This window comes from Delphinapterus leucas, chromosome 1, assembly GCF_059928025.1.
Source record: "Delphinapterus leucas isolate spDelLeu-1000000601 "Yukka" chromosome 1, BTC_Dleu_Yukka2, whole genome shotgun sequence".
Classification (NCBI taxonomy): domain Eukaryota; kingdom Metazoa; phylum Chordata; class Mammalia; order Artiodactyla; family Monodontidae; genus Delphinapterus; species Delphinapterus leucas.
This window is the reverse complement of record NC_143129.1, coordinates 41,289,859-41,305,703: the sequence shown is the minus strand read 5'-3', so window position 1 is coordinate 41,305,703 and position 15,845 is coordinate 41,289,859. Positions and strand designations below refer to the sequence as shown.

General features: G+C 44.0%; 1 protein-coding gene across 8 annotated transcripts in view; it reads right to left on the bottom strand.

Annotated features, from left to right (window-relative positions):
- The window catches only part of SRGAP2 (SLIT-ROBO Rho GTPase activating protein 2), a 235,321-nt gene that overhangs the window by 31,473 nt on the left and 188,003 nt on the right, over positions 1-15,845 (bottom strand). For all 8 annotated transcript variants that reach the window (XM_022593603.3, XM_022593605.3, XM_022593604.3 and 5 more), the window contains 3 exons: positions 13,927-13,954; positions 12,027-12,051; positions 6,628-6,688 (listed from right to left, as the gene is read on the bottom strand). In XM_022593603.3, coding sequence (XP_022449311.1) covers positions 6,628-6,688; positions 12,027-12,051; positions 13,927-13,954 — 114 coding nt within the window. The remainder of the gene's footprint in view (positions 1-6,627; positions 6,689-12,026; positions 12,052-13,926; positions 13,955-15,845) is intronic.

Genomic DNA, 15,845 nt, shown 5'->3' with positions numbered 1-15,845 from the left:
GTGGCCCAGTGGTAAAGAATCAGCCTTCCAATACAGGGGACGCAGGTTCGATCCCTGGTCGGGGAACTAAGATCCCACATGCCGTGGGGCAACTAAGCCCGCATGCCACAACTACTGAGCTCGCACGCCTCAACGAGAGAGCCCACATGCCACAAACTAGAGCCTACGTGCCCTGGAGCCCGCACACCACAACTAGAGAGAAGCCCGCACCGCAGGGAAAGATCCTGCACGCCTCAACAAAGACCCTGTGTGCCGCACTGAGACCCAATGCAGCCAAAAAATAAAATAAATATCTTTAAAAACCTAAAAAATAAAAAGGTACAAACTTATGTACAAAACAGAAACAGACTCACAGACTTCGAATACAAATTTATGGCTACCAAAGGGGAAAGATGGCGGGGAGGGATAAATTAGGAGGTTGGGAATCAACATATACACACTACTATATATAAAATAGATAATCAGCAAGGACCTACTATACAGCACAGGGAACTCTACTCAATATTCTGTAATAGCCTATATGGGAAAAGAATCTGAAAAAGAATGGATACATGTATATGTATAACTGAATCACTTTGCTGTACACCTGAAACTAACACAACATTGTAAATCAACTATATTCCAATGTGAAATTTAAAAAAAAAAAAAAGAGAAAGAAAGAAAAAGGGAGGACATGAAAAGACAAGTGATCAGTCAACAGACAGCATTGCAGGCACTGTGCCAGCCACTGGTCCTTGACTGCAGTTTGACTCTAAAGGCAACATGCCTCAATGCCACACTAGAATAATGTGCATGAAAGTGATGTCTTTTTGAAGTTTGTTAGGGTAAAAATAATAATAGAAAGTTAATGCATGTGTGGTGATTGCTTCCGTGCTTATAGCCACATAAAGCAGGGGTTACCAGCAAGCCCATTTTCTAGGTGAGGGGATTGATAAGGGATGACCAGCATTAGGTTATACAGGTGATAAGAACCAGATCCAGGGGCCCAGGCCTTCTGACTGCAATCATGTACTCCTTCCTCAATGCCAGGCTTGTGAATCCTATTGCAGTGAAAGCGCAGAGGGTGGGGGATCCCATTTGTCAGCCTGACGGTGGATACGGCTCACAGAGAGCAGCCCACATGCAACTCAGAACTGGGGAGGGATCCAGGAAGCATGAGCCCAGGGGCTGGACTGAGCTAGCATCTTTTATCATATCAGGCCTGTCCAGTTTTTCTCAAGAGCACCGTGGCTCAAACTTGGGCATTTTGTCAAAGTCCCTCTGTTACAGCACGATCCATCAAAATTTTTGAATCTCAAATTACTTCTTTGGAAAACAAAATAGAATAATGCTACATTTTTTCCACTGTTTTACGACTCCCCTCTTGATGGGGGTGGTGTGGTGGTGGTGACTGGATTCTACCAGCTAGACCTTTGCAGTAAACCACACAGGCCAGAACTGAATCCCGAATCCAACTGTAGCAATAGTAAGAAGTAAGCAGGGGGAATTTAATTATCTGGTTTGTAATAGGACTTAAGTTGCCTGTTCCTCTAGGGGAATCTCCAGAATATCCCTCACAGAATGGCAGGCAATGTTAAGACCCCAATGTAACTACCATATTAGTCACCAATGGGGTGTAACAGCCAGGTAATGCCGTATAAACAAAGAATGTAAACAGTAGGTTTCTGACAGAAACAGTCACCTACTCAGCGACTTGTCGGAAACACAGTATAATATAAGGAACTGTCATCTCAGGGACCAGGCTACTCGGTCTCATGCGTGCAGCCAACAGTTTGCTGAGAGAGGATCATCTCAGTACTTTTTGGTAGATTAGACATCAAGGACAAGCCAATTTGGCCCACGGGCCCAGAACAAGAAGAAATCAGAGGACAGCTTATTGGAAACCAGGCAGCAGGCCTGAGGCACACCGAGGTCCCTTTCTGTCTGGTTTCCATTTCCCCTCGAGAACCGAGGCTTTAGAAGGGCCAACATGTGCTCTTGCTCAACAGATAGAATCTTTAGAGTGTCTAATCTGATGATTCTGAAAGTAGGAACATTAATAAATGGTCGGTTTCCAGAAAATGAAGGGGAAAAGCACTTGGCTTTTTATTATAACGCAGGTAAGGCCTCCCATAACCAAGCTGACACATGCATGACCTTTCTCATTTTTCCTTAGTGCTCACTAACATAAAAGTATAAAGCCAATCAGACTTGGGTAAGTTATTTGGAAACGGCACAAAACTGTCCATTTTGCGCTGGATCCAGCTGTTGCCCAGAGTTGCTCTGCTAGAGAAGTCTTGAAATGATTGCTACAACATCACCTCTTCTTGCTCACGTGTCTCTGCTCCCTTCCTCATGGAAATGGTGGGGTTTTTCCATCCTGATTGAGTCTCAGTTGTTCCTCACATCCCTTCTCTTCGTTTAAGTCTTCCTGGATCACCCGGACCCACCATTTACACGTGAGCCTCAGCTTTCTCATCTATATAATGGGGACTAGAACATCTACCTCCAAGGGAACATGAAGATAGTAATGATGTGCAAATTTTGGCAGTTGGTGGGCCACAGATGTTTTGGGGGCTGACAAAATTTATGGACCCTGTCCCCATTAAATGCACATATACAAACATTTTATCCATCATCTTTAGGGAGTTCAGGAATACCTTAAGTCCCTATCTGGGGGAAAAAATTCAATTTGCTGAACAATTTTTCTTTTTGGACACACCACACGGCTTTCGGGATCTTACTTCCCTGACCAGGGATTGGACCTCTGCCCGCTGTCATGGAAGCGTGGAGTCCTAACCACTGGACCCCAGGGGATTCCCTGAACAAATGTTTTTTGAACAGCTACTACAGACTAAGGGTTTTTTTTCTTCTTTAAATCAACAATATATTTATTTGCTTCATCTTATAACATTTACACATAAAATGGCTTCAGAATTGCTAGCTCACCACCCTGTGATAAAAACAATTACCGACTACTGTGCATTATTTTACAGTTCTTTTTGTTGTTAGACTTATAGTATATAATCAAAATACTGTTTTTCAAAGAAACTTAGATTATTTTCTTCCTCATCTCCTCCGTGTGCCTATGTTATTCGTCTGTAATACAGTTAGGTTTATTTGTTACCTTTTGTATTCCATTTGGAGTTTTACCCACATCCTTGTTTTATATATTTGTTTATTTATCTTTTGAGTATAGAAAACACCCATGTAGTTCTAAAAGTCAAGATTACACAAAAAGGAATACTCAGAGAAATGTCACTCTTCTCCCATTTCTCATTCCCCCATTCTTTTCACTCTTTTGACCCATTCATGTAAATAACCAGTCAAATATTAGTTTCTGGATTCATCCTTCCTGTATTTCTTCTTGCAGAAGTGACAAGGCACATGTATATTCTTATACCCTCTTCTTTCTTACATGAAAGGCAGCATGCTATAGATACTCTTTTGCCCTTTGCTTTTTTCCACTTGACAATATATCCTGGCAATCTCACCAGGTCATTTCATGGACATCTTCCTCATTCTTTTTTGCAGCTGCATAGTCTCCCACTGTGTGCATATACCATAGTTTATTCATCTATTCTTCCATGTATGGCATTTAGGTTGCTTTGTTTCTAATATTTTGCAATTACAAATGAGGCTGCAATAAATAACCTTGTGCAAATGTACTTTCATATTTTGGAGGTATATCTTCATGGAAAATTCCTAGAAGGACTGCTGGATCAGATTAGTGCATATGTAGTTTTGTTAGATGTTGCCAAATTCCCCTCCAAAAGGGTTGTATGGGTTTGCATTCCCATCAGCAATATGTGAGCATACCTGTTTCCCCAGAGCCTCACCACAGATATATGCTAAGTTTTGGTCTCCTCATGTACTGTGCCTGTACAGGGGCAGGGACAGGTACATTCAAGCCACGATATCCAGAACCCAACCACTTCTCAACAACTCCACGGCTGACACCCTATGCCATGTCTTCCCTGGGCTACTACAGCAGCCTCCTATTTCCTCCTATGGTCTTATCTCTACACAGCAGCCTGGAATCCTTTAGAAAGATCACTTCCTGTTCATAAATTCTCCAACAGCATCCCACTCACTTAGAATAAAATCCAAACACCTACCTTAGTCGACAAAACTCTAAGAGTCTGGCCTCTGGCTTCATCTCCTGCCACTCTCTTCTCCACTCACTCTGCTCCAGCCGCACTGGCATCCTGCGTGCTGGTCCTTGCATATGCCAAGGATCTCTGCATGTGATGTTTTCTCTCCCCAGAACACTCTTCCCCAGATACCCATGTGGCTCACTCCCTGACCTCCTTCAGGATGGCAAATGTCACCTTCTTGGGTGACCTAAGAGTTTCCCTGAACAATCCACCTAGAACAGTATCCCCTCTCTATTCTCCATCTCCTCACCTTGCTTTATTTTTCTTCATGACACTCACCAACACCTGATATATATTAATTTGTTTATCAACTGATCATCTATTTATTGGTCCTTTAGTAGAATGTAAGGTTCATGAACACAGGAACTTTTCCTTGGTACACAATGAGCAAACAATATACACACAGATGGTCCTCAACTTACAATGGTTTGACTTAAGACTTTTCGACTTTACAATGGTACAAAAGCGATACACATTCAGTAGAATCTGTACTTGGAATTTTGATCTTTCCTGGGCTATTGATACGTGGTATAGTACTCTCTCATGATGCTGGGCAGCAGTCATGGGCTGCGGCTCCCAGCCAGCCATGCAAACACGAGGGTAAACAAACGATACACTTACAATCATTCTGTACCCAGATAACGACTCTCTTTTTCACTCAGTATTCAATAAATTACATGAGACATTCAACACTTTATTATAAAACTGGCTTTATGTTAGATGATTTTACCCAACCGTAGGCTAATATAAGTGTTCTAAGCACGTTTAAGGTAGGCTAGGCTAAGCTATACATGTTTGTGTATAAGATTTGCAGGTTAGGTGTATGAAATGCATTTTTGACTTTAGATATTTTCAACTTACGATGGGTTGATCGGGATATAACCCTATCATAGGAAGATGTGTGCTTGCTGAATGAATGAATGAACAGAATGTATGGATGAGAGAATCCGAGTTCAGACTCTCTTGTTCCTATTGTCCTTTAGGCACAGATAATTCTTCCTCGCCTGAACTCAGTTTGGACTTATCTTTGCCAACTGCTTGACTATTAATCATTACCATCTTGTGAAATTTCTTATACTGCTATTCCGAATTACTACAGCTTATCTCTTTTTATTTAACTTTTTACTTGCTTATTTATTTTCTCCCAACTGTGTCTTAAAACCAGGTAAAGACAGGGTTACCCCTGTTTTTGTTTTCCTATTTGGCAATGCATGGTGCTCAGCACCGATCAGGGGCTTGATAAATATTTGTTGACTGTTCAATAGTGCTGTACAATGCTATTACTTCTGGTGGATGGAGAGACAATGAAAAAATTGTAGCTGATTGGAATGGCATAAGTTGTAAACATGCTAACATAATTATTATTCCAAAAATGAACCCAAGCAATGCCCCAGTTTATTGGGACAGAGGAAGGAGAGGAAGGGAGAGAATGGCTGCTTCTGAATTGAGACCAGCGATCATCTACATACCTCCTTAGCGCCAAGAAGGTCATTCTGTCACTTTTCTTATAACTAGGCAAGATAACATCTAAAAACAATTTCTGATGCCCAGTTCCTAGAAATCTTCATGGTGCTTGCTCAGATATCTGTGTTTTCTAAACACTCTTACACTTGGAAGACTCAATTCACCTCTTTCCCTAAATTCTGTCCAACCAGCCTAGGAGCTGGTGAGGAATGGATTTATGAGATTCAGCGTCATCCAAGCAGAAGACAGCGTGACTTAGTTGAGAAGGAGCCAGCCCTGCCAGACTCTCAAATCTTGGCTACAACCTTAAGAGTAGCTACTAACTGAGCTCTGGAGATGTCCTAAACAGTGAGACCAAACCACAACAAAAACTGAATATTACCAGGAATCAATGCAATATTGTAAAAGGAGCTTGTTTTCAAAGCAGTCTGCTGCAGAAAGCCAATGTGACAACAAAGGTCCAGGCTATGCAGTGGGAGATACCAACATGGGCAAAGACGGTGAGTAATGGTGAAACTAGCGTCACCACATTGGACCAGCTAGACTTACTCACATAACAGCTATAATTTAAAACTCACTCTATGGGCTTCCCTGGTGGCGCAGTGGTTGAGAGTCCGCCTGCGGTCTGGGAAGATCCCACATGCCGCGGAGCGGCTGGGCCTGTGAGCCATGGCTGCTGAGCCTGCGCGTCCGGAGCCTGTGCTCCGCAACAGGAGAGGCCACAACAGTGAGAGGCCCGCGTACCGCAAAAAACAAACAAACAAACAAAAAAAACTCACTCTAAGCTAGGAAAGGGAGTGTGGTAAGTGGCTCAGGCACCTGGGGGTCAAAAATACGTGATATTTTTCTCTCAATGTCTAGGTGTGGCCATTCTGAGGTAGCAAACATTATGTGAACAAATAAGATTTTATTCCTCTTTGGAGAATGTCAGGATGGGAAGTCAATCTCTATTCTTACTCCATAAAGAATTCCTGGAAGTTCTTCCCAGTTCTTGCACAAATATGGGCAAGGCTGTAATCCTGCTTACCGTGTCTGCTGATAAACCGGATACAGCTTTCTACCACCAAAGGAATTGCCTGGCTGGAATCCTAAAAAGCCAAAGAAACACAACATTAGAATCTTCAAAGAGAGACAGCCCAGGGTCAGAGAAAATGAGCCAAAACCACGTGGAACTTGTCTCAGCTGGATCAGTGGCTGGTCCACAAGAAGCATCCAGCCTGGCCTCCACGCTCCAAAGCACATGCACAACCATCTACTTGGAATGCCTCATACCGATGTCTTAAATTCAGTGTGTCCTATATGAAACTGATCATTTTTATCCCACGGTCCCCCCCCCACCGCAGCCATACAATCAATCAATACATACATATATTCTGTCAAGTTTGCCTCCTAAATCCATTTATTTCTCTCCATCTCTACTGCCACCAGCCCAGTCCAATCCACCAGTATCTCCATTCCCATCCCTGTCGTCCTCCAAACCAGTTTTTCTTCCCTCATATTGGTTAGGTGATCTTTAAAAGTGCACATTCCATCGTTTACTCTCTAGGCTAAACTCTTTCAAGGACTCCTCGTTACTTTCTGTATGCAGCCTTGCCTGTCTGGGGTCCTGTCTTAGCCTCCAGTTTTGTCTCCTTCTGCTCCTCAGTAAGTCCTCCTTTGCTCATGGCTTTGCGTGAGCTGCTGGAATGCTCTCCTCACCCCGGACCCCCACCCCCAGGGTCTCAGTGCAAGTATCACTTCCTCAGGGATGCTTTCCCAGACTCCCCAGATGAGATCAGAGCCCCTGTCTATGGGGTCTCAGCACCTTGTACTTGGCCTTCACAGCCTGACTGTGACTTAATTGTGTGGGTATGAATATTTGTTTGTATTTGTCACCATTGTAGCTCGAGTTCCACAGGGCAGATCCTATGTCAATTCTCGGTGTCCATCTCTGGCCATGATGCTCTCACATAGCAGGTGCTCAATTAATATCAGTGGAAGGTGGCAGAATGAATCAATGGGAGCAGCAGAGAGGGGGTTTGTTTGGCAGAAAAGGCAAGAAAGAAAAAAACCTAACTCTTGGAAATAGTGGAAACTAATTGGTACTAGCTTATGCAGCAGGCCTCCCAGATATCAATCTTTGCTCTGCCATTTTTGCTCTACAATCCTGCCATTTATTTAACTTCTTTTGGCCTTAATTTGGTATCTACTAACTGGGGAGGGGGATTGGTGGTGAGGAGAGTAATATTTCCTATTGGCACATGAACACAGTGCTTACCATTTACAAAAGAATTTATAGAGGTGTTGGGTCATGTATTAAGTGCTTTAGATGGATTGGTCCTGGTAACAACCCTATGGGATGTGTATTATTATTATCCTCATTTGACAAGCGAGGAAATGAAGGCTTAGCAAGGTGAAATAGCTGCTTACGGTGACACAGCTGCTAAGTAGAAGAGCCAGGATTCAAACCCAGGCAGTCTCCCCCTGAGACTGAGCATCTCACTACCACCCATACTGCGTCCTAGGAGCTTGACAAACATAGTCAGGTGTGAATACCAAATGTTACTGAAAACCAGTAGGGTTTTCTAGTGCATCTAAATGCACAACCACTCACTTACAGGGAAGGAAGGGACCAGGCAGAGTGACCTTAGTCCTAGTTAGAAAGGGCTTTAGATGTTCAGGACAGAGACTGGGCTCTCCAGTAGGATGGGTCCTGTGGCTTCTGCCCATTTCACAGGTTGGTTTGTGCCTCTCCCCCGACTCTAAATTTTCAACTGTAGCTGCAGGTTTGGCCACTAATAGGGAAGCAGCTGGGTCTCATGAAGATGCCAGGCTGAGAGAAGAGCTGGCGTGGCCTCCAGCTCCTGAGCTTGCTGGAAAGCCAGGATGCTGCCAGAGGACGTACTGTGTACCAAAGTGCAGCTGGAGTCAGGAGGGTCTCAGAGACCCAAATGCTCGTCTCATGACCCCCAGACCCGTCTGCTTCCTCCACCTCTCCAGCTTCAGTAGGCAGTGTCTGCCTTCTTTTTGCCAACAGTAAATTCTACCAGTCAGTCTAGGCTGGTGTCAGAGGAAGAATCTTTTTCAGCTCTTCCTTACATTAATGAAGAAACTGGGTTCCACTATAAAAAAAAACCCCAAACTTAATTTTTTGGAGGTCTTTTTATGTTTACAAACATTGTTATTATACTTTTCATCTACAAACAGTAGTAGCAGTGATAATGAGGACAGTGATATGAGGGTTTGTAAAGTTTTTCTGGTCCTAAGACCCAGAGGGAGGGAGGTTGGGAAGCTCACAGGTTATGGTTTCAATAAGTTACGTGAGTGCAAAATTCTGCCTCAACTTGTGGTAAAAGGAATATCAATGATAGCTAAAGGGAAGCATGCAGGGTTGCAGAAAGTAAAGCATCAAAGACATTAACCTGCATGTTCATGGTTACCAGAAGTGGCCCAGAGGATAATTTGTGGCAGACAAGAGTGGGCCAGAGATGACCTGTCCTACTGCAGAGGAGTATTTTCCTAGTCCCCACTGCTCCAGTGGAGCCTAAGTCAGAGTCCAGTGAAAACAAAGGACAAAGGACATTGCAGGGGCAAAAAGTCATGAGGGCTCTGACTCTCTCCTTGTAATGTTTCTGAGCTCCGAGGGAATCCATTTCCCCAGGACGTGCCCTGGTGAAGACCCTCACTTCACCATAGATCTTGCATACAACTGACCGAGCAGTGTCTATGTGTGTTCCTATTCAGTGTCTGTCTCTCCCTTTCTTCCTCTCTCTTTCCCTCGTCCAGTGTTAGAATCCATGTCAGTTTGATTCTTTTGTTCATAATATTTTTGGTCATTTAACCCCAGGGCTGGAAGGGCCCTTGAAGGATGATCGGGTCAAATCCCCATTCAATCAGATTAAAGGAACTTTAAACCAAAAGTGGAGGAAGAAAAGTAGCAAACATAACTTGGAAGAGATAGTAAAGCAGGGGTCCAGTGATTTGCAGCAGAAAGCAATCAAGAAGGTGGCTAGATAATGTCTAAATATGCCATTGTTTGGCATAATTTCTCACACGTGAGAGAGTTACGATTTTTGCCAGGTACTGATCTTTGTTACATTTGTTAGGTTTACGTTTTCACCAGGGAGAAAACACAAGTCTTGACCCCTGATTAGATGTGGGTAATAAGGAAAAAAGAGGCATCAAAGATAAGATGTAGGGCTTCAGGGATTGTGAAGAATAGAGGGTCTCCATAAGAGTCGAGAAGTAAGGGGAGGTGCTAAGGAAATGAAAATGTGGTTGGAAGGTGAGGAGATGGATGCTGAGGGTAGGAGGTGCCACCGCAACTCTTGAGCATCAACATCCTGCCCATCAATTAGGAGTTAGATCCAAAGACTCAGAACGACAACGTTACAGAACAAGTGGACACTTCGGGAAGGAGAGAAAAGAGACAGAATCATCCAAGGCAACACAAGTGACAAGGGAAAGAATATGGAAGGAAGTCAAAAGAGGACCAAGCCTTGGGGAAATGCTTACATTTCGAGGAACAGAGAAAGATGGGCCAGCAAAGAAGATATGGAAGTAATAGGAATGAGAAAATTCTGGGCTTGATGGGAGCAGGGAATGCTTGGAAGCAGCAGTTGAGGCATCTCTTTTTGAAGAAAAGTCAGATGGTCTGAACCTAGGCTTTGCTAGGGTCAAACATGATTGGAACGCATTGGGTAGACTCAAAAGCAAAAGTTACACAGTTCTTCCTCTTGTTTGGTTGATTTGCCATAAACAACCAAACAAATTTTATTTCCTGGTTATGTACACATGATTACTCCTCTTCCAAATTACCCACTATTTACCTTTCTGACTATCTTAGAAAAACTCTTCACTGATCCACCATTAGATTTGAGCTGCTGGAAAAAAAGTGAATGAAAACAAGGTCTTTACTTGATTGGGGTTTCTGGTGCATGCTGGAACTCTTACACAAATCTAGCACCTGGCAAATATGCTTTGCTTGCAACTGCCTAGGCACAGCAGGATGAAAACCAGATGGGTGCAGTTCTTTTCTGATTATGAGCCCAACCAGGGACACATATCACCTGCCAAACCGTGGCCTTTGGCACTCCTGCAGCCAGAGTGGTCGCACCTAGGCTCCATCTATATGTAGGGGGCTCAATTTCAGTGCAGGAACTGAAAGGAACAAACTTCAAGGTCAATCCTGTTCTTATTTTCGAAGGGGGGTGGGATAAAAAACCTTGCTCCCTCTTTAAGATATCCACCTATTAATTTTAAACGTAATAAATGATCCCGGGGAGGCACTCCCTTCCTCTCTACTTTTAACTGAAATTATGAAAGAAAGGGGAAGCAGAAAGAAAGAAGAGGAATAGAGGAAAGAGAACTGCAATGACATCTTTATAATTTAAAAAATGTGTAATTGCATCTGATGGTGTTCTCATTAAAAGAAGATCCAAAATAGAGAAGGGAAAAAACTAGTGACAGCAAAGCTAAGACAAGTGCGGGCTATGTTATCAACTTCCCCGGCTGGACTGAAGACCCTGCAGGGGCTACCACCATCGCAGAAACCATGTGCCCTCTACATTCCATTAACTCCCTGTGGCTACAGCCACTGTGAATTACCCAAAATGATTTTTTAAAGCCTGGATCAGCTTTCCCCTGAGTAGACACAAAGACATTTCTGAGCTCTCTCCACCCCCTCTCTGCCAACTGCCTGCTGCATAGCTGGTATGAGCTTAGGGGATACAAAACCATTTTAGTATTTGCCATAAAGTATAATTAGGAAGTCCAATTTGCAACTGCAAAAAAAAACCCTTCAATTAATTCTTTTTAAACAAGCATAAGTGCTGTTTAGATTATCCACTGATGTGGACTGCCCATGCCGAGCTAAGATCCCTCCTAAGGTGGGTCATGAGAGCTAGCTGCTTACAGCTCAGTGTCAGATTTGAATACAACTCTGAAGATGGTGCACATAATTGCAGAGCTCAACGTCTCTTGCTTATCATTCCTAGACCAGACTTATCTTTACATTTTTAGTATGTCTTAGAAATACATCTAAGATGGCCATGCCACCAGAAACAAACAAAAACCTGCAAACTTGGTCTAGGTGATTAGATGCTGTGAGTTACTGTCATATTGGTACCCATGTATGAAGTGTGAGGTCTCTTTCACGGTCTCCTAGAGAAGTAGCACCAAAGATAGTTCTGGCACAGTCTGCCACAGTCAAACCAGACCTCTAGCATGTAAGAGCATAAACGACTAGAGAGGAGAGGAACAAGTCCCTGCCCCCCTCGCTAATTTGATGAAGTTGCCGTAATATTAAACATACTATGACTAAATGGTACATTCCAAATGTAAGCATGAAGTCAAAAAAGTGTCTGTCCCATCCACACTGGAGTTCCATAAATATCTGGGATCTAACCATTTCACGCCAGACAAGCCTGCCTCTTGCTGGGCCCTTACCTGTTTCCTCACAGTTGAGCTACGCCTGTGGTTGAATCCAGCAACAGGGAGGAAAAAGAGAAAATGAGATTAAAAACAATCTGTGAGGTAGTTAATGAAACAAACTGCATTAATCAGCTCAGTCCCAGAAGTGGCTAAGAGACTTGATAAGTTACCCTCCAAATGAAGCCCAGTAAAGCGCTTTTCACAAAAGCTTAGAGGTCTCTGGTCTTAATGTCTGCCACCATTCAAAAGTAGAATAGGAGGGAATTGGTTCAATTTGCAGTAAAATATATATAGGTCAGACAACATGAAGATTTCTCCATTTGCAAGGAGACACTAGTAAACACCAAAGGAAGCTATGGTTTTCTTTCTCTTGGAAATAAATCCTTAGGGAAAAGATAAGGAGCGATTTTCCCGGAATTTAGACAGTAGAGTGTCCAGACTGGAAGGAACCTTGGCGATTCCATAGGTCAATGCTTTTCAAGCTGTGTTTAGCCTTGGAAGCCTTTTCTCCAAGGGAATCTGACTCAGACAACAATACCCAAGCAAGGAGAGCAGTGATGCCTCTTTGAGTGAGGGTAGAAGGTAAGGACCAGAGCCCAGCTGCTGGGCACCTTCTGCCACTTCCACTAGGCTCTTCTTAAGGACCTCTTTGGAATCCTAGAGCTCCTTGGATCTAGGTGATTGTTCTGTCTTGTCTTTTTTTTGGCCACGTTGCACAGCTTGTGGGATCTTATTTCCCCTCACAGCGACTGAACCCATGCCCCCTCCAGTGGAAGCATGGAGTCTGAACCACTGGACTGCCAGGGAAGTCCCTCTCTATCTTGTCTTATGGATGAGGAAACCGGAGTTCAGAGAGGGGAAAAGAGCAGCCCAAGGTCACACAGTGAATAACACAGCATAAGGGAATTCAGCTCAGCTCTTTTCACTCCCATAGAGCCTTCTGCAGTTATGGCACTTTAGGTGAAATTACACTAAGACTTTAGCACCAGGAAGATATATTCTACAGAATTCCATTATCCTGGTTCCCTCCAGTCAACAAGACTAGTATATTAATTGTGATCCGCAATGACAAAACGATGAAAGCCAAATGGAGCTATTTTTAAGTAATGAGCCTATAATTGTAAATGGCCTCATGACTATTGTGTGTGTGTGTCGCCAGATATAAGTGGTTTATATAATGGGCTAACGCAGGGTCTCTAAGGAGTCTGGCCCATTAAAGCTCTTTCCCCAGTTAAATCAGCACATTTTTAGGCATCTGAGAACCGTCGGCTGAATGAATGCCTTGCTTGCCGCCAACTCACGAGTTTTCTCATAGCAGCTCCATGACTGAGAGGGAAAATATTTGGCTGGGGTGGGGGAGGGCGGGGAAGGTGGGGAAAGATTGGGAGGGCTGCATACTTGTACATCAGGCGAGGATGTCTACCAATGCTGTTGGCAAGCAATGCAATGTAATATTTCATTATCCAGCGACACTCGCTAATTAGAGGCTGTCATCTTTTCCACGTATAAAAAAAATTTCAGGTCAAATGCTATCTTCTGATCCTCGTTCCCTAGGTCAGAGACTTCCCAAAACCCACATGTTGAAGTCTAAAAGCTAAGGTTAGGTTACCAGGATCCTCCAGCGTCGAACATTTCTTTTCCGTGCAATGCAGTGGTTTTGGGGGGGTCTCTGGGACTATTTTGGCAAACAGTAACTCTCTTCACTTATTTCTGCTCAGCAAATCCCATTTCCATTTGAGGCCAGATGGGGTCAGCAAGGTAAAGGGATGGAAGCCACCCCTGCCCTAGGCTACCCCTTTGCAAAGTCATCCAACACCTCTACAACTCAACTCCTTGGCTCTTTCCCAGGTTGGGATGGCTCTACCCTTCCGGCCTCTCTTCATCCCTTCCCAGGGCTGTCTCAGGCCACACCTACCTGGCCAGACTGCAATCTGTCCGCTGACCTGTTGGAAATACAAAGGCAAAAAGCACATGTTGAAGCAGACGGGGTAAAAGGGGGAGACTTGCTCCCAGGAATGACTGTGTCTGCCCGGCTCCCCAGGGAGCCCCGAGGATCACGTGTGACTAGCCTTCCAGGCAAAAAAGAAGAGAGCACCCAGGTCCTCTTTCTGGGCCTCGTTTCTGATGCTTGTTCCCAGCCTAGGGCTGCTGGTATCCTGAAACCTTAGGATTGCCAACTCTGCTTCCCAGTGGGAAAACGGGTGGATCGGGGGAAAAATAGCAAGGCAGAGCATATCTTAGAGAACAAATTATTAGAAGCTTTCCCAGAGATGAAATTCAGCTTCTCTTCTATGTGTGCTGGGTGTGTGTGTGGTGGGGAGGGAGGGATGAACCTGCTTGCCCTTCAGGCTGTGAACACACACACACACACACACACACACACACATACACACACACACACACAGTTGAGGGTGGAAGGGGAAGAAGGAAGGAATAGCTATTTGGGGAGAGGAGGAAGCATACATCGAAATTCTCGTTTTAGATTCATACTAAATTCTCACTTCCATTACGCTGGGCTGAAATGACAAGGGAAAAATATTTAAAATGCTGCTACTGCTTTTAGACTGTGGTTCTCAACCCAACAGTGGGCCCTAATACTAAGCTGGATGGATCATACACAGTCTTAAAAAATGGAATTGAAAATCTTAATGCTCATCTGAAGTATTCTTATGTTTTTTAAAAATATGCACGTGCACTTGGGCCATTATGTAATCTGTGTTGCTTTTTTTGGGTCCACAGTTAACCCAGCTTGGTCTATATTAGACCGTATTAGATAAACCAGGGAAAGGGTAAGCAGGCGCTGAGCCGGGGAAGGAGAGATTGGCTCCCAAGCTCCTCATCCAGTTTCCTGGAAAGGCGACTCCAAGGGCCGAGGTGTGGGGGGGAGGGGGAGGAGGGAGGGCAGGGCTTTTTCTTGCCTTTAAAGGTTGCTAATTGTTGATTACAGTTCAGCTCATCTTGAGCAACACCTCCCCCACCCCAACAGCCTCTCTTACCAAAGGCTCAGCTTTCGTCTGCAAAAATATTATTCAGAGCCATTATTTCTAACATCTGTCCCATTTCCATTCTGGAATATTCATACACATCAATTATCCCTCTGTGGCAAGAAACAAGGGGCTCTTGCGTTAGTGACAAATACATACAGAAGGCAGGGACATGATGGCTTGAACACAGGAAGACCTATATTTTTCATTATTGCTAGAACTTGTCATCTTTAGATGAAGGCAACTTGCAGCACTGATGAACAGTCACCAACCTTCACCCCTTCATAGTAGCACACTTGGTGCATGTATGTGTGTTGCAAACACACACACACACACACACACACACACACACACTCTCTCTCTCTCTCTCTCTCTCTCTCCCGCCCTGTTCCCCATCTCACTTATGGGTCATGCTTAGATTATCCTGGCAAAAAGAAATCACAGTTATAACTTGCTTCAAATAGTTCTGGGCTTTTCTTCCTCCGATTCCCCACGGAGCAATCTGATAACTCAAGAGTAAAGATTTTCTATAAGCAAACTTTGGATCTCAATGCATAGGCCTGTTCAGCCTGAGTCCCCTGGGTGTTGCGGAGGGAAGACAACAGAAGTTACTTAACAGGCTTTCTTCACATAAAAGAAAATGCCTTAAAAATCACAAGATCAAAGACATTAGAGATAAAAGAGTTAATCATCTGGGGGAATCGTTCAGGGCAGGAGAACAGGGTAAGAAGGGCGGGTAGGAGGCTCTGATTTCTGGGGCCATTGAGCCAGTGAGTGCTGTACACTTCCCTAGATTCTGCAGTTGGTCTGAAGGATTTATTTGAGAGCGTTAGACCTCTGTGGGTGCAGG